Source organism: Panthera leo, chromosome C1 (assembly GCF_018350215.1).
Source record: "Panthera leo isolate Ple1 chromosome C1, P.leo_Ple1_pat1.1, whole genome shotgun sequence".
In the NCBI taxonomy this organism is placed as follows: domain Eukaryota; kingdom Metazoa; phylum Chordata; class Mammalia; order Carnivora; family Felidae; genus Panthera; species Panthera leo.
The window spans coordinates 27,245,376-27,269,733 of NC_056686.1; the positions used below are offsets into that span (position 1 = coordinate 27,245,376).

General features: G+C 40.8%; 1 protein-coding gene across 1 annotated transcript in view; it reads right to left on the reverse strand.

Moving 5' to 3' along the window:
- Positions 1-1,890: 1,890 nt before the first annotated feature.
- CLSPN (claspin) overlaps positions 1,891-24,358 on the reverse strand; it is a 31,915-nt gene continuing 9,447 nt past the window's right edge. Inside the window, exons 8-25 of the mRNA XM_042949510.1 lie at positions 23,738-24,315; positions 18,159-18,350; positions 15,309-15,532; positions 14,192-14,370; positions 14,030-14,094; positions 13,263-13,462; positions 12,778-12,932; positions 11,968-12,194; positions 10,815-10,926; positions 9,136-9,217; positions 8,821-8,918; positions 5,874-6,038; positions 5,648-5,769; positions 5,277-5,404; positions 4,858-4,960; positions 4,054-4,136; positions 3,628-3,789; positions 1,891-3,319 (exon numbers count right to left, since the gene is read on the reverse strand). Of these exons, the coding sequence (XP_042805444.1) occupies positions 3,209-3,319; positions 3,628-3,789; positions 4,054-4,136; positions 4,858-4,960; positions 5,277-5,404; positions 5,648-5,769; positions 5,874-6,038; positions 8,821-8,918; positions 9,136-9,217; positions 10,815-10,926; positions 11,968-12,194; positions 12,778-12,932; positions 13,263-13,462; positions 14,030-14,094; positions 14,192-14,370; positions 15,309-15,532; positions 18,159-18,350; positions 23,738-24,315 (2,986 nt within the window). The 3' untranslated portion in view covers positions 1,891-3,208. The remainder of the gene's footprint in view (positions 3,320-3,627; positions 3,790-4,053; positions 4,137-4,857; positions 4,961-5,276; positions 5,405-5,647; positions 5,770-5,873; positions 6,039-8,820; positions 8,919-9,135; positions 9,218-10,814; positions 10,927-11,967; positions 12,195-12,777; positions 12,933-13,262; positions 13,463-14,029; positions 14,095-14,191; positions 14,371-15,308; positions 15,533-18,158; positions 18,351-23,737; positions 24,316-24,358) is intronic.

Here is a 24,358-nt window from a genome sequence, read left to right on the forward strand (position 1 = left end):
AGTTGCATACTCCATTGACTGAGCCAGCCAGGCACCCCAAGGAAGATCACATTTTTAAGATGCTTTTTAAGATCACACATTTGAGATGTTTATGAGACAATGGGCCTTTTAACGAGTTGTCTACAAACATTATGATTGTGACAACGGGAATTTCATATTTATGCTTGCAGAGTAGCACTTGGCATAATACGTTCACATATTTTCCAACTTAAGCCTCACAGTAACTCTGAGACAGGCATGAATTACTATTCTCATTTTATGCATATAAATGGAGGCTCTGAAAGGTGTGGTATTAGTATTCATTCAACCTTTACCAGGCAACACTACATTCCAGGCCATGTGTCAAGGAATGAGTAGAGGGGCATCTTGCTGGCTCAGTCGGTAGAGCATGTGCCTCTTGATCTCGGGGTTGTAAGTTCGAACTCTACGTTGGGTGTAAAAATTATTTAAAAATAAAATCTACACTAAAAAAACCCAAAAAACAAAAAAAGAATGCAAGGCAGAAGACAGAATACCATCTCAAATATGATATAATCAGATAGCATGACACTCTTCCCAGAAATACTCTCCCCTATCCTTAGGTAAACAAGTCTGAAGACAGGAAGCCCCATGAGTTATTAAACAAGTACAGGAGACAAAAACCAAAAATGTCCAGTTTGAACCATTAGAAATTCTCAAAGGGTACAGTTTATGGAGCAGTTGAGATGAGGGGATTGCACAGGGAGCTGAGCAGCTTGTCCCTATGGTGCTTTGGTGAACAGAACCTGATGCTTTATGGAAGAGGCCCTAGAATGGTTTGTGCAACTGTAGACTGAATTAGTGAGATCAAAGACCTGTTTACGCGAAGTAAATGCCATGTGTCCCTACCCCATGGTGTGGAACTAGGAGGCAAAAGGGCTGACATTGAGCATATCTATCTCACAGATGCATGGGCTCTCACCCCTCCAGGTATGCCATTTCCAAGCTAGTTGAGCTGAATGCTAGCAGGAGCTATAACAGCAGGCCCTGGGGTTTCATTAGAACATAGCTGAAGCTGATGGCTCAATGTTTTGGGCACAAGCATATGGGTCAGGTTGCAACTCTCTGCTCCAATCTTGTTAGCAAGGTCAAGACTTAGCTTGCCTTAAACAACTATACTGGCATGGGAAAAAGTCACCTAGTGATTAAGACTCAACTTTTCTTTCTCCAAAGAGTGCTTTCTTTCCAGAGCCTAGAACAGAAACCATACGCTCCCTAGATTTCTTATGCACTGCTTTTCTTATCCTCAGTGGTCAATCAATTCCAACCCTCTTCATCTCTCCCCGCCAAAAAAGGATATGAGAAAGCAAGAGGGGAGAAATACCTAGCCCTCCTTCCCAGTTCTTTTGCAAGGCAAAGGCTACCTGTCTTGGGCACTGTTTAAAGAGCTCAAAGGGGTGCGCTTGGGTGGCTCAGTCAGCTGAGTGGTTGAGCATCTTAACTCTTGATTTTGGCTCAGGTCATGATCCCAGAGTCGTGGGATCAAGCCCTATGTCAGGCTCTGCACTGAGCATGGAGCCTCCTTGAGATTCTCTCTCCCTCCTTCCGCCCCTCTCCCCGACTCACGTGTTCACTCTCTCTTAAAAAAAAAAAAAAAAAAAAAAGCTCAAAGGGAGGGGCATTAACTCTCGTTTTGGACCCACAGCTGCCAATCAGAGGGCTATTAACAACAGGTACCATGTATGTAAAGTCTCTTTACCTGTACTGAACCCAAACCACTTTGGGAGTGAATATGATCAATTAAGCTGAGAGGTCAGGGAGGGACAACTGCCCAGCCTCTCTCTCTAGACCCAGAGGGCTTCCCTGGGAGGGAGGCAGCCTGAAAACAATGCTCGATATTACACAGGGACTGACCTAAGAATGAGCACCCAATCTGGATGGCAAACCCTGCCTTCAGGCATTGAGATTTATTGAAACACTACATACATATTAAAACATCTTTATATACATTTTCCCCATTAAAAGATTACAAATATACAAATTCTCTCAAAGTCAGCATCTTGTGTATTAGAAACAATTGTAGAAAACCTATACCCTAATTCCAGCAATTAAATTGGTGTTTCCCATTTGCCAATAAAAAAACTGGCACAATTCATCCAATTTCTCAAGTCCAGCTCCTGTCACTGAAACCACAGTATTCACATGGAACGTTTTTCCAAAGCAGCAGTGACACTCAGTTCTAAGGGGGGAAAAGATCTGCCTAAAGTTCTAAGAGCCTCATGATTGTTCAGGGAAAATTGGGAGTGGGGGAATTACGTTCAACAATATTTTGATTATAAACTCCATAGTGGTCTTCTTTCTAAATAAGTAATGACAGATTAAATTGTCCTCTGGTCAGGGCAATGTAATAAACCCAGCTGAATGCGATAAATAATAGTTATATTTTTGTGTGTGTCACGATGAGAAGGGAGGTCCTTGAGCAACATTGTTGCACGTTGAGAATTTAGTCCCAGGAGAGAGCTCTCTGCACTCTCCATCAGATATGTAATGTGGACAGACACTGGGTGTAACCCTTTAACTTTATCCTTGTAGTCCAGAAAATTAGGGCCAAGATCTTTCTGACTGAGGACCAACTGAGTCCTTATTATAAGGGAAGCAAATGTTAATTGGCAAGTTGAGGCTGCCTAGGGAAGATGCATGCAGGAAAATAGAAGGGGCAAGACAAATATAAAGGCCATCTATTAGTTCCCAGGTCCTCTAAGAAGGCTCTCTTTCACAGAGTCCAGGTCACCATGGTACACGTCTTAGGGTGTGAAGGATTCATTCTGGTGTCAACATTCACTGTTTTCTGTTTTTTTCTGTAATGACACATTTTTTCTTCTCCTTCTCCTCCTCTAACCACACCTTTCACACCTAACCTCCTCTAACCACCCCTATCAACCCAGGAGGCTGCTAGGACAAAATGTCAAATATATAATGGAGGAAGTGAGCCTTCACGCAAGTACCCATGAGTTATTGTTGTAAACACTGCAGAATTAAGATTAGTGGCTAACCCAGGAAATAATACTAGGAAAGGAAAAAGATGTCCAGAGCCATGCAGTGGAAAGAACTGGAATCTCTGTCCATAATCTTAATGCACTGATTATGAAGGAAGGGGGGCAGGGATCATCCACATGAACATCGATTCCAACCTTCAATGCCAGAAACTTCTCAAGCAGTCTCAACATAGGTGCCATCAACCCTGATGGTGTTAGCTTTCCAAGTATCTGAAGATGCTTTGCTTCAATCCTGAAGTACTATCATCTGTTTTGAGGCGCTTAGGTGAAGGGGATGTCATTAAAGATGGACCCCTTCTCCTTACCTAGAGAGCAGAGAAAGAATCAGGATCAGCTCAAGACCCTCATACAAGTACTTACCTTCAATTAGCTCTTTAGGAACTCATAGTTAAATCATGGATGTTTAGGAAAAAAGAAAGAAATATAAACTTTCCAGGAAAGTTTCAAAGCTGATTACCTACTGGGGGTAGCAGTCCTCTTGTACCTTATGGGGAGTGCAAGATTAACCCTGCAGCATAAGCCTTTAAGTCAGAAATATCTATATTTTCTATTTAAAAATAAATAAATAAATCTTGCTGTGGAGAGCCACCAAACAAGTCCTCAAATTCCCTACCTGAGGCTTAGATGATTCCTTCGCTGCCTCAGCCTTAACAGGAGAAAGTGTGTGGAAGACAAAGTTTCTTAAATTTCGGGGCGCACTGGGGTTGAGGTCAGAGAGGGCAGCCAGTTTCTGAAGCACGGCTTTGGGCTGGTTTAGCAGTGAGCCTGTCTTCAGCTGAAAAGAGAAGAGTCGTTTGGCATCAAATCCCAAGTGTCAAGGAAAGAATGAGAAGTCAGTCCTTCCCTGCCTCCCCCAGGTCTTGAGGGGACATATTCCTACCCCACTCAAGGAGAAAAGGAACAGCAAACTCCTTTGACATCTACTTTCATTTCCTGCAGCCACCTCCCTCCCCTTGACAATAGAGTATTCCCTTAGCCTGACCGGGACCTATATAAACTTGCAGATTATGACATCAGGTTAACAAAGTCCCCAACCAACCTGGTGAGCACTTTCTGGCCTGATGGCTTCAAAAGGATTTCTGAGTAAAGACTTTGGTTCTTGAATAACCACAGTGCGATTGGCTGAAAAGAAAAGACAGAGAGGCTTGTTCTGGGCAAAGCTAGGTAAATTAAACAAGCTAAGAAACCTGTAACTAAACTAAAGCTTAGGAACTCTGATTATTTTATAATGGTGACTTTAAACTATATTAAGTGGCTCCAAGAAGACAGACAACCAAGTTGGATATCGACAAATCATTAACAGTAATAAGAAAAAACAAGAGTGACAAAAGTACGGAATAGTCTTTAAAAGCCTCAGCTCTGAGGGTGCCTGGGTGGCTCAGTCAGTTAAGTGTCTGACTTTGGTTCAGGTCATGATCTCACCATTCAGGAGTTCAAGCCCCACATCAGGCTCTGTGCTGACAGCTCAGAGCCTGGAGCCTGCTTTGGATTCTGTGTCTCCCTCTCTGCCCCTCTCTTGCTCGCACTCTGTCTCTCTCTCTCAAAAATAAATAAACATTAAAAAAAAAAATTAATTAAAAAAAAAAAAAAAAAGCCAGAATTCCTACTCTGAGCTGCCTTAGAAGATAAAACCAGCTACATATACTCACAAGTACAATGTCCACTGTCAAATAGTCTAAGATCCAAAAACACTGTCTTTCCCATCTCTGAGGTGCCTCTTTAAGACAGTATTGGACAAAGGCCCATGCCTGAGCTGCAACAGCCCCTAAAGGTTGGAGTCACTTCCAAGGCTCCAACACCAACAATCCAGGGGGCTGGACACAGAGGAGGACCAAGAGCTCACCATTTTTCTGTAGTGCTTTGGCTGTAACTTTCTTGGCTAGCATCATAAACTGACTGTCTTCTCCAATTTCTTCTTCTTCAGCTGCAATTTTCCCCTGCTGTGCCTGAAAATAAAAATCAGACAACATTAAAAGAAGTCTACCACTTCCAGAAATATTTAGCATAGCCTGGACCTGAGATATCATTTGTTTTCCTTTTTGCAACCTTTGTTGATTTAGACAAAAAACTGATATTGGACAAACAAACATGAATTGAACTGCCCATGGTAATCTTCTCAAAGCATAAAAGAAAATTCAAGTATTAAAAGGGACAGCAATAAGTTAGTTGCCCAAGATTTCAAAACTATCCTGACAAGCGAGGTGAGTGGGTCTTTTCCTCCTTATAGAGTCAGAATAGGCGACTTTCCTGCAGACTTCCTACCTGGTCTCGAAGCCACTGCTCTCTTTCAATTCTTTCCTTCCTCCAATGGGCTTCTGTCTCATCAAGCTGCTCTTCAATCTGATCATCATCAGAGTCTCTGTGGAACAAGTCCATCTGGGAAGCATCATCTAAAGCAAACAGTTAAGGCTATCAGCATTCTGCAATCCCCATAGGATAAGGTGCCAGACAGACACAAATGAACTCATCATTTACCATATACCAATACAAGCTCGTCCCATTCACTAATAGAAAGTAAGTTCTAGCCAGGTCCTCCACAATAGACTGCTACAGTTTTGATTTCCACTCACAGTCTTAAACTGGACAAACATGTACATTGTACCATTTATTTCTAACAGCAACATCCAAGATACCTATGTTTTTCCATCGGAATTTCCTCATTCGTCCAGGACCATCACTGTGCAGATCCCCATCAGCAAGGTACCTCTCCTGGTATAAACGTAGCTGTCGCTTATCATCATCCAACATCGTTTTCCTGCAGGAAAAATATGGTGTACAAAACCAGGACCACTCTGGCTGATCGTAGGGCCTGACTTAAGAAACACCCCATTACTCAGAAGGACCTGTTGGGATACTGACATGTGTATTTTCTTGATTTGATTCTGCAGCTCCTCATCAGAAGGAAGTACTTCATCAATTTCTTCCTGTTCATATTCATCAATATCTTCCCCATCATACTCATCTTCACTTCCCACATCACTCCCTGACACTTCTGCCTCGTCCTCCAGGTATTTCTTCAATCTCCTAGAGAATAATTTTAAAGATTAGAAAATGCAATAATGAGGGGCGCCTGGGTGGTTCAGTCAGTTTAGCATCCAACTTCTGCTCAGGTCATGATCTCACGGTTCGTGAGTTCGAGCCCCACGTCAGGCTCTGTGCTGACAGCTCAGAGCCTGGAACCTGCTTCATATTCTGTGTTTCCCTCTCTCTCTGCCCCTCCCCTGCTCATACTCTGTCTCTCCCTCTCAAAAAAATAAACATTAAAAAAATTTAAGAAAATGCAACAATGAATACATACACAGATTATGGATGTAATGAGAAAAGCAGAACACAGAGCCACTTCTAATAATAATAAGCTTAAATTTATAATAATACATTTTGATAATACTTAAAGTCTATCATTTAATATATACTGTGTGCCAATAACTGTGCTTTACAAGCATCATAGCATTATCTCAGGAGGGAGTACTTTTATTTCCTTTAATTTGCAGTTGAATGAATTGAGATTCAGAGAGTAAATAAATTACCCAAAGTCACATAGCGAGGAGGCAGCAGAGCCTGGATTCAATCAGGTTCTTTAAAGCCAGAACTCCCAATCTCCTCTATACATTTGAAACATAACTGCTGGAAAGTTTGGATCATTCTGTTCTGTATTTAAGCTCACCAGTGTTAGGAGACAGTCTAGAGATGGTATGGAATAGAAAGGTAATAGACTGGGATCTCTTACAGCTACCACATCTGGACCCCCGAGTTAGAGACATGACTGAGGCTCAGAGTTACTGGTAAGCAAAGCCACTACTAGTAAGTTTTTGTGACTTCAGTTCCCATTGAGAACAAATCTGCTTTCACTTTGGGTTCAAAGTACTGCCATCTACAGTCATGAGTGTCAGAAGTTTGATGGCTTTCTGAAGGTTAATTTTTTTTAAGTTTATTTTTATTTATTTTAAGAGCAATAGAGAGCAAGCAGGAGAGGGGCAGAGAGAGAGAGAGAGAGAGGTAGAGAGAGAGAGAGGTAGAGAGAGAGAGAGAGAGGTAGAGAGAGAGAGAGAGAGAGAGAGAGAGAGAATCCCAAGCAGGCTCCACGCTGTCAGCACAGAGCCTGATGCAGGGCTCAAACTCTCGAACTATGAGATCATGACCCAGGCCAAAGTCAAGAGTCGGACACTTAACTGACTGAACCACCCAAGCGCCCTGAAGGCTGATTTTTATTAAAGACTTATGTTATTTTTTTTTAAGCTGAATTTCTCTAAATCCTAGGCTTCTAGGGAATTCCTTCAAGGGCTACCAGACACTAAGTTCCCCAACCTTCCCATCTACCCACTTTGAGCTGTTCAACTTTTAGCTGTCTTTCTAAGATTTCATTTGAACAAAGGACTCTACAGTTAAATAAGGTTTAAGAACAACCACCTTAGGGGCACCTGGGTGGCTCAGTCAGTTAAGTGTCCACCCTCAGCTCAGGTCATGATCTTCCGGTTCGTGAGTTCAAGCCCCACATTGGGCTCGAGCCTGCTTCCTATTCTGTGTCTCCTTCTCTCTCTGCCCCTCCCCCGCTTACACTCTGTCTCTCTCTTTCTCTCTCTCTCTCAAAAATAATAAACATAAAAAAATTTAGGGGTGCCTGGGTGGCTCAGTCAGTTAAGCATCTGACTAACCTTTGGCTCAGGTCACGATCTCGTGGTTCGTGAGTTCAAGTCCCGTGTCAGACTCTGTGAACAGCTCAGAGCCTGGAGCCTGCTTCGAATTCTGTGTCTCCCTCTCTTTTTGCTCCTCCCCCACTCACACTCTGCCTCTCTCTCTCTCAAAAATAAACATTAAAAAAAAAAAAAAAGAACCACTGCTGTAGAAAAATCTATAGATGACCCAAAGCTGTATGAGATAGTTAACTTGACAGGTGAGAAATTAGAACCCCAAACTGACCTTAATAGAATGGAATGATGGGCTAGAAACAATAATTAAATCTAGTAGGGATCAATATGATATCCTGTATGTGAATTCCAAAAGTCATCCACATACAATATAATACTGATTACCTATTAAAATGGTCTTTATAAAACTTTTAACATCATGGGAAAATGCTTATGTATATCCTAAGTGGGGAAAAAAGATGAAAAATTATACATAAAAAAATTGCACAGATATCAACTATATGAAAATATATGCATAAAAATGGCTACAAAGCAATAACTACCATCAACACTTTCATTAAATATTCTGGATGGTGAACACAGATGACTTTTTATTTATATCTTTTTGTATTCTTTTAAATAAAATAAATGGTTTACTTTCATGATCAGAACAGCAAAACATTAAAAAAAATAAACAGGGAACCCATTTACCCAAGACTAGAATGAGGAAAACCTGAAATGACAGTAATTCAGAGGAAAAAAAAGACCCAGGAATTTTAGCTGTCTACTAGATCCTCAGGATCTACCGTGACTCAGCTCTTATAATCCCTGGTTACTTTACAAGCAGTATGCATCCAGAACAAGGGATGTGGTTGTAGCACTACATACAGCAGTAGTCACACCACACCTGAGGATAAAGAGAATACCCAGTACATGAGGAGTCTAGAAGCAATGTCATGTGAGAAATAGCAGTAGGAACTAGAGATATTTAGTATAGAAATCACTAAGGAGAACGTAACCATCTCTGAATACTCAAGTGATATCACATGAATGGGTTTTATTTAATCTGTGTTAATGCCTAAAAGCAATACAACCAAGCAAACATAGGTAAAACAGTGGCAAGCTACAATTTAACTGTTAGAACTTTCTCTAGCAATGGAAGGAATGGACAGAACACCTACATTTGCCTTTTCAACTTCTCAGACTGTTTTAGCTCTTCATCATCATCTTCATGGTCTTCCAGTGCCAGATGTTCATTATCAGAGTTACTGCGTTCATCCTGAAAAATCATAGAGTATCACACACAAAGTTAAACAGAATAAAACGTGTCCTCAACTAAAACAGGATTTATAAATTTCTGCCCAAATGTCTCATTCTAGGAAACTGCTTCTGCTAACATGACAAACAGAATTCTCAAGAACTCAGACTAGAAAAAAAAACATACAGCAGCAATACATGGAGTTCAGTTATGATTACTTTGTACCCTTCAAACTCACCTCATCGCTATCAAACTCATTATCATTTGGGACAAGCCGAAAGTCTCCAAATTCTTCCTCTTCCCCTTCTTCTTCTTCTTCCCTAAAATGCAAATCAAGAAATTAATAAATAAGATGTTGGAACCAAACAATAAGAAGTCAGCCAACTTAGGAACTGAAAATATTTTATTAGCACCAACAATCTCTTTAAGAAATAGGAAATAAGATACTTTGCCAAATTTAATTGTAATAAAACATACAACATAATCCCATTGTTGTCCAACCAACATCCAAAACTCCTTTCATCTTTCAAAACTGAAACTCTATGCCCTTTAATCAACAATTCTCCACTCTTCCCTCCCCTCACCAATTGGCATCCAACCCTTCTACTTTCTGCCTCTATGAATTTGACAACTCTAAGTACCTCATGTAAGTGGAATCCTACAATATTTGTATTTTGGGGACTGGCTTATTTCAATTACCATAATATCCTCAGGATTCAACCATGTTGTCCCATGTATCAGAATTTCCTTCCTTTTTAAGGTTGAATAATATTCCTGTGTGTGTCCACCACATTTTGTTTATCCATTTGGGATATCTCCATTTTTTTACTATGATGAATAATGCTACTGTGAACATGGGTGTACAAACACTTGAGACCCGATTTTCACTTCTTTTGTGAATATACTTGGAATTGCTGGATCATATTCTATTTTTAGTTGAGGAAATGCCATTCTGATTTCCATAACAGCTTCAACATTTTATATTCCTACCAGCAGTGGGTAAGGGCTCCAATATCTCCATATCCTCACAAATACTTCTTATTTTCTGGTTGGTGTTTTTTTTTTAATAGTAGCCATCTAACGCATGTGAGGTAGTATCTTATTGTTTTGATTTGCATTTCCCTAAATATCAGCGTTGAACACTTTCATGTGCTTATTCTTGTCTTTTTTTTTTTTTTTTAAGAGAAATGTTTTGTTTAATGGTAAAGCTTAGCACACTTTTAGCACCAGGCAGGGCCTGAAGTCAAAGCAGCAGGGACAGGTAGGTGACCCCCATGGACCCTCACATGGCGAAGAGGATGAGGAAAGCGACTATCAGACAGAAGAACCCCATGCCCTCAGACACACCAAAGCCCAGAATGGCATAGAAGAGCTGCTGCTTCAGAGATGGGTTCCTGGCATAGCCAATGATCAAACTGCCAAATGCCGTTCTGGTGCCAGCCCCTGAGCCAGCCACACTAACTGTGGCAGCCCCAGCGCCAATAAACTTGGCTACTGTGTCAATGTCCCAGGAAACAACACTGGTCTGGAACTCCCACTGGGCAACCTGGAGTGGGGAGCTGCTGTAGGATGACTGTGTAGATGGGATCACTGGCCTGCTCAAGGAGAAGGCAGACATAGGCCTGATTAGACCCGTTACAACAGCAGATCAGAGCTGAAAGAATAGGCAGCACCCGGTGGTCTACACTGTCTGCCTCCCAGCTTTACCTTTAGGTTTCTATGCTTGCCTTTTTTAACCCTGTTCTCCACCAACTAAATGAAAGCACTGTAATTTCCTTACTTTGTAAACAAGACTCAAACACACTGCAAGACTCTCGGACAGGATATGAAGCTCCTAAGATGACTCATTACTGTGGACCCCAGGATTTTACCAGACGACTGGGCCTTCTGAAGTTCCCTCCAATCACTGAGACTCACCTGTCTGTGGGGAAAGAGCCTGAGCAAAGAGCAAGGGCTTCTTCCATGGGATCACCCAAACTGTTCTCCTTTTCTTGCTTATTTAACTCTGATGGAGCCAGAGTAGAGGCATCTATATCACAACAATGAAAAAGATTTGTCACCAAGAAATAACAGCTTTATCCTCTTTCCCCAGCCATCTAAAGACATGCCAGCTCAATACAGTTATAAGGTAAGCTTGCCAAAAAGAGCTCACCATCCATTCATTCAACAAATCCTTATTTAGTACTTACTATGTGCCAGGCACCAGGGATACAGTAGTGAACAAAACAAAACTCCCAGCTCCCACATAGCTAACATTCTAGCATTGGGGAAAAAGGAGCATACAGGTGGAAACAAGTAAGCATTTGTATGAAATTTACTACACACCAACACTGTTCAAAGCTTTGCATACATATTAGCCATAAATGAGAAATCACATGGCTAAAGCTAGAGCAGTCTTTTTTTAATTTAATGTTTATTTATTTATTTTGAGAGAGAGAGAGAGAGAGAGAGTGCACACATGCAAGCAGGGGAAGGGCAGAGAAAGAGGGAGAGACAGAGAATCCCAAGCAGGCTGCAACCTGTCAGCACAAAGCCAGACCTCACGAACCGTGAGATCATGACTTGAGCCAAAATCAAGAGTTGGACACTCAACCAAATGAACCACCCAGGTGTACCAAAAGCTAAAGCAGTCTTAAGTTGACATTTTACCACCTTAAGAAAGTAAGGGCTCTAAATATCAGGAAGCTAAGAATTCAACCCGCACGTAAGAATTCGGGGCGCCTGGGTGGCGCAGTCGGTTAAGCGTCCGACTTCAGCCAGGTCACGATCTCGCAGTCCGTGAGTTCGAGCCCCGCGTCAGGCTCTGGGCTGATGGCTCGGAGCCTGGAGCCTGTTTCCGATTCTGTGTCTCCCTCTCTCTCTGACCCTCCCCCGTTCATGCTCTGTCTCTCTCTGTCCCAAAAATAAATAAAAAAAAAAAAACGTTGAAAAAAAAAAAAAATTTAAAAAGAATCCATCATAGCCCTGTTTTCTGTGAACTCTTCACCCAAGAGTAACAGGCTTCTTTTCAAGGACACTGACTTAAGATATTTGGCTATGGAGAGCCTGATACTCTCTGTTGGATATTTACCCTGAGAAGTGAATTTTCCTGAACAAAGATTCAGAAGTTCCTCCAGGTTCTCTTTCTTGTCGCTCTTCCTGGACAGAGTTTTTTCAGCTTGAGATGTGAACTTTCCAGTGCACAGATCCAATAGTTCGTCCATGTTAGCATCCATGGCATTCTCATCCATACTGGCCAATGGCAATCGAGGCTTCAGAGATTGGTACTGATTCCTGTGGTTTCTAACATTTAAGAACCTACAAGCACAATGAAGAATATAAGAAATTCCCTAGGGAAAAAACAAAGTAGTGTGTGAAAAATTTTGATGTTTCTAAAACTGAACTTAGAAGCTGAATCCCAAACCAGAAGACAGAGGATTCAAACTGAAGCCTTAGGATAATCTAAAATGGGAGGGAGTTTAATTAAAGAATAAATGATATTCGAAAGGTAAGGGTAAAGGATAATTTTTGGCTTCAGACAGTGCCAGAATAGAACTTGGTGTTATGTCCATGTAACGTGCCATGGGTGTCTCCATTCTCAATTCCACACAACAAGCCTACACGCAGCAGAATGGATACAGGAAGATTTGATGCCCTTACAGGAGCTGTGCATTTCAAGTAAAGCAGAGATCGAAGGATCAGAATGGTAGCTAGGACTATTTACATTTTATTTTCTGGAGAGATTTTCTTCAGACTTGCAGAATGTAATACTAATGGTCTGTACACCTTCTCTTTCTCAGAAGAGAAAGCACAGATGGAGTGACAGAAGCTTACTTTATTTTTAAACAAAATTAAGCAGTACCCAGCACCATCCCACCCACAGAAACATAAAACTACCTACCCATCTGCATCCAACAGTTGGCTCTGAGTGTCATCTTCTAAACAGAACTGGAAGTCTCCTGCTCCCAGGAAAAGTGTCTTAGGCTCTGGGGAGGCGTTATACAGATCCTGGGAATCCTCTATGGGAAGTGAAGGCTCAGACAGCTTTCCTGAACTCTGGCACCAAAACAAAACCAAACAAAAACAAAACATTTTATAATTGTCATTCACTGTCATGACAACAACAGAAGTTGCTATTTGCAGTATTTCATCTACTCTAAGGCAATTGCAGTTGAGGAGGACAATGCATAGCCAAGGGAAGCATAAAGAAAAATACCTTCAAGAATGTAAGAACATTGGATGAGGATTGTTTTTAATACACAAAGGGGGTGGATTCTTTAAATTGAACATACATAATGTAGTGGGAGTTGGTTGGCTTGGACACACTTTATTTAGCAGTGTGGGAAGCAAAAGGGGGAGGAGATTAGAAAACCATCACCATCTTACCTTAGAAGCTGAGCTGACCAAACTGGTTCGAAATAGCCCAGGGGAAGGAGATCTGAATCCTCCTGCTGTGGGGAGAAAACTGGTCCCACGGCCTGTTTGTCTGTTGCAAGGCTGATAGGACGGAATTGTGGAGCCAATCAGCTCAAAGCTGCTATTGTGGCTGCTCTCCTTTGTTAGCAATGAGCATGAATCATCTTCATCTAAAGAAAGAGAAATCATTTTTAAGTACATGATTCCAGAAATAAGGTGGATTTGTTTAGGAAGAAGAATTGAGAATGTAAAGCTATCAGGTAACATCCATAGGCAAATCTCTCAAGTTCTATGTTCTAAAACATGAAGTTAAAGGTAAATTATAGTACTGAGATAGCATTATACAATCAAGATTTACCACTCTGAGCTAAGTGACCCCTGAAAGTTCCCATCTTTGTCTCACCCTGCCTAATGCCTATAATCACTCTTTCCATTATCCAATCATGTATACATCTTCTGTTCATCTACATATGATTGAAATGTTTCATGGTTCACTCATTCAACACACACTACTAAGGACCTAGTATGTGTCCATGGTCAATAACAAAGAAACTGAATGTAAGTTTTCCAAAACAGAATCAAGAAAATTGTTCTAATTCATAAGTTCCTTTCATCGCCACAAGTAAGAGTGAAGTCCACTAGAGCTCAAAAAAATGGAATCTTAATGGAATTGTCCTTAAGTATCAAAGCTAGAGGAGATAAGAAAAGTCAAGTTCGGCACAAGAGTCACTACTTACCCAGTTTGCTAGGCCTTTTGCCTGAGATTTCATCTGTTTCTGATTTTTCTTCACTAGGAAAGTAACTACAAAATAAGAAGGTAAATTGTTTATCTGCTTCTGCTTCTAACAAGAGGGGCAAACCCAAGGGAATCTTATCTTTCCCTAAAGAGAATTACTTACCCCATCTTGGAAGAGTTGTCCTTAAATAGAAGTAAGGTAGAATCAGATGACAGAGGTTTGGGGACAGAGAGAAGGCCAACTGACTTGCCAATTTCACTACTGCCATCACTGTTTTCTTTATCCATTTCTTTCTCATCTTTGGTTTCTATTTCTTCACTACTGAGAAGGAATTCTGCAACCTTCATCAATCATGCCACCCAAAACCAAAGTAAAAAAATTTAAAAGCAAATATGTTGTTAGCATCATGCATGGCTGCTTGGTTATAGGTCACATCGTAAATCTGAAAAGGTAAACCCAAAGGAGACTTGGTCTGACCATCATCATTAACATAACTTTCCCTGACACTTCTAGAGCTCTTTTGTACTTTTTTACATTTTACCCTCCCCAAAGTGCTACAAGACTGAAAAAAGACCGAATTATCATTTTACTGAGGCAATGAGAGGTTAAATAACTAGCCTGAGAATGCAGGACAACTAGTGGCCTTAAACCAAACCTAGAGTATGACATGCTACGTGGTTCAGCCATTGCTTTCCTCTTCTTTATCCAGGGGTAAATATGAACCAACTCTTTCAAATGACTGCAGAGTTCAAACAAGGGGGGGTCTTCCTTTTTTCTACCCAAAACTTCATCATCATCTACCCTAGGCAGAAGACAATAGTATAGAACAACGGCAAGAGCCCTTTTATAAATTTCCTCCTCAACCGAGAAAGAAATTAACTCAGGAAGGTCTCAGCCTGCCTGAGAATTTATTCCAGACCTCAACCTGACCAAGGTTGAGACTGCTTTTCATTCTGAATAGAGAAAACTTAAATAAACATCAAAGATAAAGACATCTATTAATACAAAGCCATTTCCATTTTAGCCTTCTATTTCAGTGAGTAGACCAAAAGGTAGAAGCTAAGGCTAGGCCTCTGGGAACTGCAGGTATCTAGAGGTGCTAACAGAACTGAATGCAAAGACTTCGGTACCTGTGAGTTACTTACACCATCTCTGCCCCTAAAATCTCTTATACAATTGGATGTGCTTACCTTACTTTACCTTACTCTTATTCAAATCTGATTTTCTCTTTCCCTTATCCATCCTAAACAAATAACAAAATGAAATAATTGTCAGAAACCTCCTGATTGCCTTCTTCTTCCTCCTCTTCTTCCTCTAGATCTCCTTCTTCCTCCTCTTCTCCATCTTCCTCAGACTCATCTGTCATTTCTTCCTCCTCTTCCTCTTCTTCAAATCCATCTTCATTATCTAACTTAAATAATGCTTGGCGCTTTCGGCGCTCCTCAAGCCTACGGAGTTTCATTGCTTCCTGCAGCTTAGCTTTCAGCACCTGAAGCTTTTCACCTGAACAGAAACAGGAAAAAATGCTTTAGACATAACGACCAACTACCTCCTGCAGTAATGGAAGTGTGCACTTCAGACAACCCCAGGAGTGTTCCAGTTACATCCCAAAAGGAAAATCCGAGACCTTATTACTCGAGGGTGTTACCTTAACAAATAAGGATTATTATGAACTAAAGGGAACTTTTCATAGTTATGTTCTACACTCTGAGATAATATACTACACAGAGATTATAAAAGTTATTAAAGAGGACAAAAATGGGGTGCAAGAGTAGGACTCTGAAAGTCTCTGGCCCAGAAGCCATGAAGGACAACCTTGATAAATATACCTATATTAAAGAAAAAAAGAAGGGGCACCTGGGTGGCTCAGTCGGTTAAGCATCTGGCTTTGACTTTGTCTCAGGTCATGATCTCACGGTTCATGAGTTCAAGCCCTGCATCAGGCTGTCTGCTGTAAGCACAGAGCCTGCTTCTGATCTCTGTCTCCCTCTTTCTCTGCCCCTCCCTGCTTTCACGCTCTCTCTCTCAAAAATAAATAAACATTAAAAAAATTTTTTTAAAGAAAAAAAGAAACAACTCAAAAGTAAAATGGGCAAAGAATATGACCTGGTAGTTCACAGAAAAATTGAACATACATGGTTAGTGAACAAATTAAAAGTAACACTTAACCTCATTTCTTTTTTCCTTTCTTAAAGGTTTCATTTTTAGGTACTCTCTACACCCAACGTGCAGCTTAAACTCACAACCTCAAGATCAAGAGTCACGTGCTCCACTGACTGAGCCAGCCAGATGCTCCTAGTCTCATTTCTAATTAAAGAGATATAAATTGGGGTGCCTGGGTGGCTCAGTCGGTTAGGCATCTGACTCCAGCTCAGGTTATGTATGATCTCACGGTCTGTGGGTTTGAGCCCCTCGTCGGGCTCTGCTGACAGCTCGGAGCCTGGAGCCTGCTTCAGATTCTGTGTCTCCCTCTCTCTGACCCTCCCCTGCTCATGCTCTGTCTCTCTCTGTCTCAAAAATAAACATCAAAAAAAAAAAAAGAGAGATATAAATCAAAGTAAGAGGTAACATTTTTGACATATTAACTGGAGGAAACAAGAACTCATATATTGTGATTCAGAGTATAAATTGGTGCAACTATTTTGAAGAACAGGATGATATATATCAAAATTTGACTCAATGATTCCACTATAAGGAATTCTGCATCCAAATAAACCAACATATATCTGATACTACGGTGCAACATTGTATGAAATAACAACAACTGGAATATACAAGCTGTCTATTAATAGGAGTATGGTTAAACGAATCATGTTACAGTCTCACAAAGGAATATTATGCAGCTGTTAAAAAACTCAAAAGCAATATAATGTGTATCCGAACTCTGAAGTTAGGAGGTCTGGATTAGGCTACTGGTTCTACTACTTATGAGCTGTGCAAACCTGAGTAAGTTGTCTAAATTCTTTGTATATCAGTTTTCTCCTATATAAAATAAGAATACTAATGTTATCCACAGTAAAGCACCTAGAGCAATGCCTAGCAGAAAGTAAGTATCCAATGTCTGTCTGTCTGTCTCTCTCTCTCTCATGCCCACACCCACAATGGTGTACACATATGAATTTTCTTCCAAGGACACACAAGAAATTAACAGTTGCCTTTAGGAAGACTAATTTTTCATTTCATACTTTTTCCTCAGTGTCTCCATTTTCTATGTGATATATTATTTATACTTTTATTTTAATGTTTAGTTTTGAGAGAGAGAGGGACAGCATGAGGGGGAGAGGGGCAGAGAGAGAGGGAGACAGAAGATCTGAAGTGCACTCTGCCCTGACAGCAGAGAGCCCGATGTGGGGCTCATACACAAGAACCATGAGATGATGACCTGAGTCAAACTCAGATGCTTAACCGACTGAGCCACCCAGGCGCCCCTGTCACTTGTACTTTCAAAGTACAACAGACATCTGGGAACAACAGACATTGTTAAAACAAAAAGGCAGATTACAAAGCAGAATGTACAATATGATTGCATTAGTTTGTTTAAAAAAAATGTTTTTAAGGTTTATTTTTGAGAGAGAGAGAGAGAGACAGAGCACAAGTCAGGGAGGGCAGAGACAGAGAGAGAGACAGACAGACAGACAGACAGAATCTGAAGTGGGCTCCAGGCTCTGAGCTGTTAGCACAAGCCCAATGTGGGGTTTAAACTCACAAAGCACAAGATCATGACCTGAGCCGAAGTCAGAAGCTTAACCGACTGAGCCACCCAGGTGCCCGTTTGTTTTTAAAAACATATATATACACCTATGCAAAGAGATTAAAAGGATACACAATATAATTATAGAAGGTGTCTCTGATAGAGGATCACAGAAGTTTTTTTTTTATTCTATATATTTTCTACAACAGACATTTACTGTTTTTTAATAAGACAAAAACTATTGGAAATAGTCATCTTATCACCTCCCACATCTAAGCAATGCTACATGTGAGTCATGCCAGAGGTACTGCTATCCAATCTTCAAACTGCCCAAGGAAAAAGATTCTAGAACTTTTCACTATAGGGTCTTCGGTAGCCATAAAGACCTGCCAGTGTACAAAGCATAAAGCACGCAAACGAAAACATGCACTCAAATACCTGGTTTTGTGTGGCTTGCTCCATCCAGCTTCTCAGCTGCCAAAGTCACAGGTACCACATCTGCCTTTAGCTCTTCCTTTCCATCAGTGCCCACGCCTTTCACTATGATGTTCACATTCATCTTCTGACCAGCCCTGGGTTTCACTGCTGGATTAGCATGCTTCCAGAAACGCTGTTTCAAGGCTTCCAGTTCTAGATCCAAACACCAAACAGTATGTCAGTGTGCCATGCTTGAACTCTTTCCTTTAAGATTCCAGTTAAGAATAGAACTACTCTACGACCCAGCAATTGTACTACTAGTTATTTATCCAAAGGATACAAAACTGCTGATTCGAACGGGCACATGCACCCCAATGTTCATAGCAGTGTTATCAACAATAGCCAAATTATGGAAAATGCCCAAATGTCCATCGACTGATGAATGGATAAAGATATGGTGTGTATATGGGTGTATTTTCATGTATACACAATGTACACACACACACAATGTATACATACATATACACACACAGTGGAATATTACTTGGCAATCAAAAAGAATGAAATCTTGCTATTTGCAACAACATGGATGGAACTAGAATGTATTATGCTAAGCAATAGAAGTCAGGCAGAGAAAGACAAATATCATGATTTCACTCATATGTGGAATTGAAGAAACACAACAGATGAACATACGGGAAGGGAAGGAAAAATAAGATAAAAACAGGGAGGCAAACCATAAGAGACTCTTAAATACAGAGAGCAAACTGAAGGTTGCTAGAGAGGAGGTAAAGGGGGGGGGATGGGCTAAATAGGTGATGGGCATTAAGGAGGGCACTTATTGGGATAAGCACTGGGTGTCATATGTAAGTGATGAATCACTGGGTTCCACTCCTGAAACCGCTACTACACCGTATGTTAACTAACTTGAATTTAAATAAATAAATTTAAAATTAAAAAAAAAAAAAAGATTCCAGTTAATAATCAGTTTTTAAGATCAACAAAGTTGGAGGGGGAAGAAAAATGCCCCAAAACACCAAAAACTCCTTTGCTACTAACACCTATATCCAATTCACGTAGCTTAACCCAAACTAATGAAATGCTGCAATTATTCTACCTCGATATACTTCAAAAATCATTTTAGGGTAGACATTTACAACTGAAGTTTCTAAATGTGTGCAATTCTTAAAAAAAAAAAAAAAAAGTATTATGCTGGTGGAACAAACACCATAATTACCAATCATTCAATGGCTTAATTTTTCATAGGTTTCAGCCTCTTTTTAAAAATTTTCCTATTTTGAACATTTCACTATTTAATAGTAATCTTACTAAATATGAGCAAGGTCAATTTAAAAAGGGGGAAAAAAAATGGCAATCAATCCAGTCAGTGATGTAACTCATGTTGGTGAAACTGTTATACTAGTATAACCAGAAAGGAAATTCCACTTACAGGTGGCCTCTGAACCACACACCCAACTTGCATACAAAGGGGAATATACATATACCAGGAGCGGTAAGTTCAGTGGTCAAACGGCAACAGGAGCTCTATCCCCTCTTCTCCAATGCTATATAGTTCAAAATTTCCTTCTCCTTTCTCCCTCAGCTAGCTGCTACTGGGCACCATCACGCCTCTGTTTGCATCACACCACAGTGAGCTCTGTTTTAAGAGAGAGACAGTAATAAAGAGAAAAGATTCCTTCGGGGTTGAGGGATGCCTTCTCTTCCATAAAATGTCCAGGACACTCCAAGTTTGGTTCTTTTTCTTAAAAAATGCCCTCAAATCATATTGTAGTAGTTTTGTGGTTAGCAAAACTAGTTGTGGTTTTTCCTGCCCTAGAAGGGGATAGGACTGGAAGGAAGCCTTTCCATTCTGAGTCCCTAACGTTTTTTTTTTTTATTTTTTTTAATGTGTATTTTATTTTTGAGATAGAGAGACAGAGCATGAGCAGGGGAGGGGCAGAGAGAGAGGGAGACACAGAATCTGAAGCAGGCTCCAGGCTCTGAGCTGTCAGCACAGAGCCAGACGCGGGGCTCAAACTCAAGAACCACGAGATCATGACCTGAGCCGAAGTTGGATGCTTAACTGACTGAGCCACCCAGGCACCCCTCTCTAACTTTATTGGTAGCAAAAAATCCAACACCAAAGGACAGTATGTTTATATCACAAACAAAAGTGCAAGGAGAGAAGATGTAGGTCTGTATCCTCTTTTATAGCAGTTCAGTAAGGCTGGAAGCAATGGGTAGTGGCAGTGGAAAGGGAACAGAAATAGGCAAGTCATTATTGGCACCAAAAGAATAAAAGAAATGGATGTGGAAGAAGATTTACTTGGGACCTAAAATGATAGTGAGGCAGAGGGGTTGCCTTCATTCTTATGGAGAAAGCCAGGCCCTAAAAGCTCTTCATCCCCAATGCACCACAGCACCTACTTTTGCCTTTTACTATATTGCTACTTCTTGCCTTTTACTATATTGCTCAACCATCTCCCTCCTCATCCTAGGATCTCTGTTCAGGCTCCTCTCCGTCCAACAGTCTTTGGCTAGCTCCTTTCATGTCCTCTCTAAGTGAAAAGTCTCTGCTCCAGCTCAGTGTCCATCAGCAGCCTGAATCTAAAACTGTTCTCATTCCCATTGTTCTTTGTCCAGAAAGTAGAGGAATTGAGGACAGAGACTTTCCCTACACTATTGCAGGAAACAGAAGTAATATATTTCTGGTACCCCGGAGTTTGGATCTATATGCATTTTTCTCATGGAAACCTTACTCCATGTGATATTAAGGAAATTAAGGTCTTTCTACTGCTTTTACTCTTAACCCCTTCCAATGTGTCCACCATACTAGCTGCTAGATTGTCCCAAAAATGAATATCTGATTGGGTCATTTCTTTTGCTAAAAATTTTTCAGTGGTCCTCTACTAACAAAAGGCAAAAGTCCAAGCTCTTAGCATGGCCTAAAAGCCTTGCATGATCTGGCCTCACTAGTTACCCATTCCCAAAATCCTTGCAATCTTCACCCTACCTCATCAGGATACCTTGTGTTTTCTCTTGCCTCTGTTGGGTCTTTTGTGGGTCTGTTCCCTCCACCAAGCAAGCCATTTCTCTACCTTGGTATCTCCTATTCAGCTTTCAAGAGTCAGCTCAGGTATCAGGTCCTTTCAGAAGCCTCCCTGACTCCCCACGAGGTACTCCAAGTGAGGTACCCTTTCTCTAGGCTCAGGGTATACACAGTCGTGTAATGGCCTGTTTGCCTGTCTTTCACTCCTATTAGACTCTAATTTCCTTGACAGCAGGGACTATGTCTTGTATACACAGCATCTAACACCATGCTAAATGAAAGTTTATTACACAAATAAATAAAAGTTGATCCTAACTTCATACATATTATGGAACTGACTGGTCTGGAAACCCAACTTTCATGTCAAATACTATTTCTGAAGGAAAACATATTCTGAGTTAAAAACAAATGCCTACTATGTGCCAGGCACTGTGCTAGTTCCCTATATAAGCCAAGTGTAATATTGGAACAATTACCCGGCCTCTCCAAGCCTCCATCTCTTCATTGCAAAGTAATACCTGCAGCCATGAGAATTAAGAACAATAATAAAGAATCTATCAGTGTCTAATACAGTAGGTACTCAAAAAAAGGTTTCTTCTCTTTCCTGTCTCAGTTCAGGACTATTTAAAGAACATTGAGTTTCAGACAAAAAAAAATCTTGGGGGGCACCTGGGTGGTTCAGTCGGTTGAGCATCTGACTTCAGCTCAGGTCATGATCTTACGGTTCACGAGTTTGAGCCCCGCCATCAGGCTCACTGCTGTCAGCCTGTCAGCACAAGCCCACTTCAGATCTTCTGTCCCCCTCTCTGTGCTCCTCCTCTGCTTGCAGTCTCCCAAAAAATAAATATTAAAAAAAAAAAAAAATCTCAGGGCACCTGAGTGGGTGCCCTGACTGACCTGGGTGGGTCAGTCAGTTAAGTGACCGCCTCTTGATTTCAGCTCAGGTCATGATTTCATGGTTTATGAGATCGAGCTCTGTTGCTGGGCTCTGCGCTGACAGCATGGAGCCTGCTTGGGATTCTCTCTCTGAGCCCATTTCAGATCCTCTGTCCCCCTCTCTTTGCCCCCGCTGTGTGCTTTCTCTCTCTCTCTCTCTCTCTCAAAATAAATAAATAAATAAACTTAAAAATCTCCTATTTCTCTGCTAATGGATCTATGCTAGTTCTGTTAACAACCCTTCCAACCCATCTCCTATTCTGGTCAAATGGATTTATAACATCCTTCCAATAATACCATGCAGAACTCTTTCTGTCCCTTCCAAGAATGTCCTTCTCTCCACTTCCACAAAGCCCACCCATTCAATCAACAAAGACTCACTGAGCATATTTTACACACCAGATACTGTGGATAACAGAGCACCCACCAACCATAAGCTCTTATAGTTTTAATACAAATAATTTCACTAATAACATAAGTAGGAGCAAGCATTTGAATGCTTCTTTATGTTATCCATTTCTATGCATGATTTCAACAGATGTTCACTATAGCCCTATGAACCAGATATCCTTTAAAGAAAAAATTTTTAAAAAGGTGGCTCAGAGAGGTCAAATAGCATATTCAAAGTTAAACAGTAAATAGCACAACCCAGATTCAAACCTTGCTCTTGCTACAGAGCCTAAGCTCTTAATTATCATGCCAAACTGCCTCAATGCAGAGGAGAGAATATCCAATTCTATCTACTAGTCAGGAAGTCTACCTAATATGGTAATACTTGAGCTCTGTCTTGAAGGATCATTCATTCATTCATCACTCATCCAGTATAAATGCCTACAATGTGTCATCCTCTGCGGAAGCGCCGGTGATAGAGTAGGGAACAAGCCAGAAGATCCCTATTCAAAGTATAAAGGGAAAGGCAGTGAACAAGTAATTACATCCACCTACACTTTAAGCCTTCTTTTAACCACCTATTGGGAGAAACTTATCCTTCCTCTAAACTGCCATAGCACTTTATTCTAAATGTTTCTTTCAGCAGAGACTATTTTTCCCTTTTCTTCATTTAATTTTTCCAATTATCAGTGATACATGCTCATTATAGAAGTCACTTTCCACTTTCTCTCTTGTATTACTGTTATTTGCATACTTATTATCTCCCCTACAAGAGTGTAAGTACCTTAAATGTACGATAAATATAACATTTCTCTTGGTATGCCCTACAGCACCTTGCCTGTCGTGGATAGTTTAGTATTTCTTAAATGACGTGGGGAAAAAAGAAATTCAGTTTTGCAGACAATTTACTGAACCAAAATGTTTTCCTTTAACAGTAAAAACATGAATAATGCTTTTCTGAATGTCATACAATAACGCGACAGCAATGTACTTCTTTTGTATGTTAACCTATCAATAGGCTTCTATTTTAAACAAGGTTGAGGACATCCTGATGCCCTGCCAAATTTATCTAAATAGAATTGTACCCACATCTGGGTATCTATAGAGTAAGCTCATGTGTGCAGTTATTGGTTTCTCCTATGTCCCGTATCCCCAAATAGTAGCAAATAACAAAAAGCTGCCAGAACAAATCACTCTGGAGGCTCCCCACAACTCAAAGGATTACCTCTGTTGGTTTCAGGTTCTTCAAGTATCACAAAGGAGTCTTCATCAGCACCCAACCGAGGTTTAATGGAAACATCTACTCCCAGTTGCTTAAGTCTATCCAGAGTGAACCTCCTTGCTTTTTCAGGTGGCACAACTACTGATTTAGTTTGCTGCCTGGGCTCTTCCACCTTCTCATCTGCTTCTTCTGTTCTTTTCAGGCCTTCTTCTCCCTCCAGGGCACGTGGTTCAGGTGCCATAAGCCCTCCAGCCTGACACACCTCATTGTCCTCATTCCTGAGGAAGCTGGATTCCTGATGTGCCACTGAGCTGTCCTCAGGTGGAGGTCTGCCATCACCCTGCTTCTGTTTCTCCTGAATTTCTAGCTCTTCACTTCCCATCATATCCTTACTACAAGATTCCCCTGATCCAGTAGTGATCTGGGGTTCCTTTGAAACTGCAGGGAGTGCGTTAATTTCCAGTTCATGTCCCACACACACTGTCTGCTCAGAATCTTCGTTATGGTGGCCATTATTCATCTCACTTGTATTTACAGTGTCTACGGTTTCTTTGTGATGGTTTGATTGATACTTAGATGACCTAGAGAGGGGAAAATAAGCTCAAGTTGAAAATTATCCTAAGT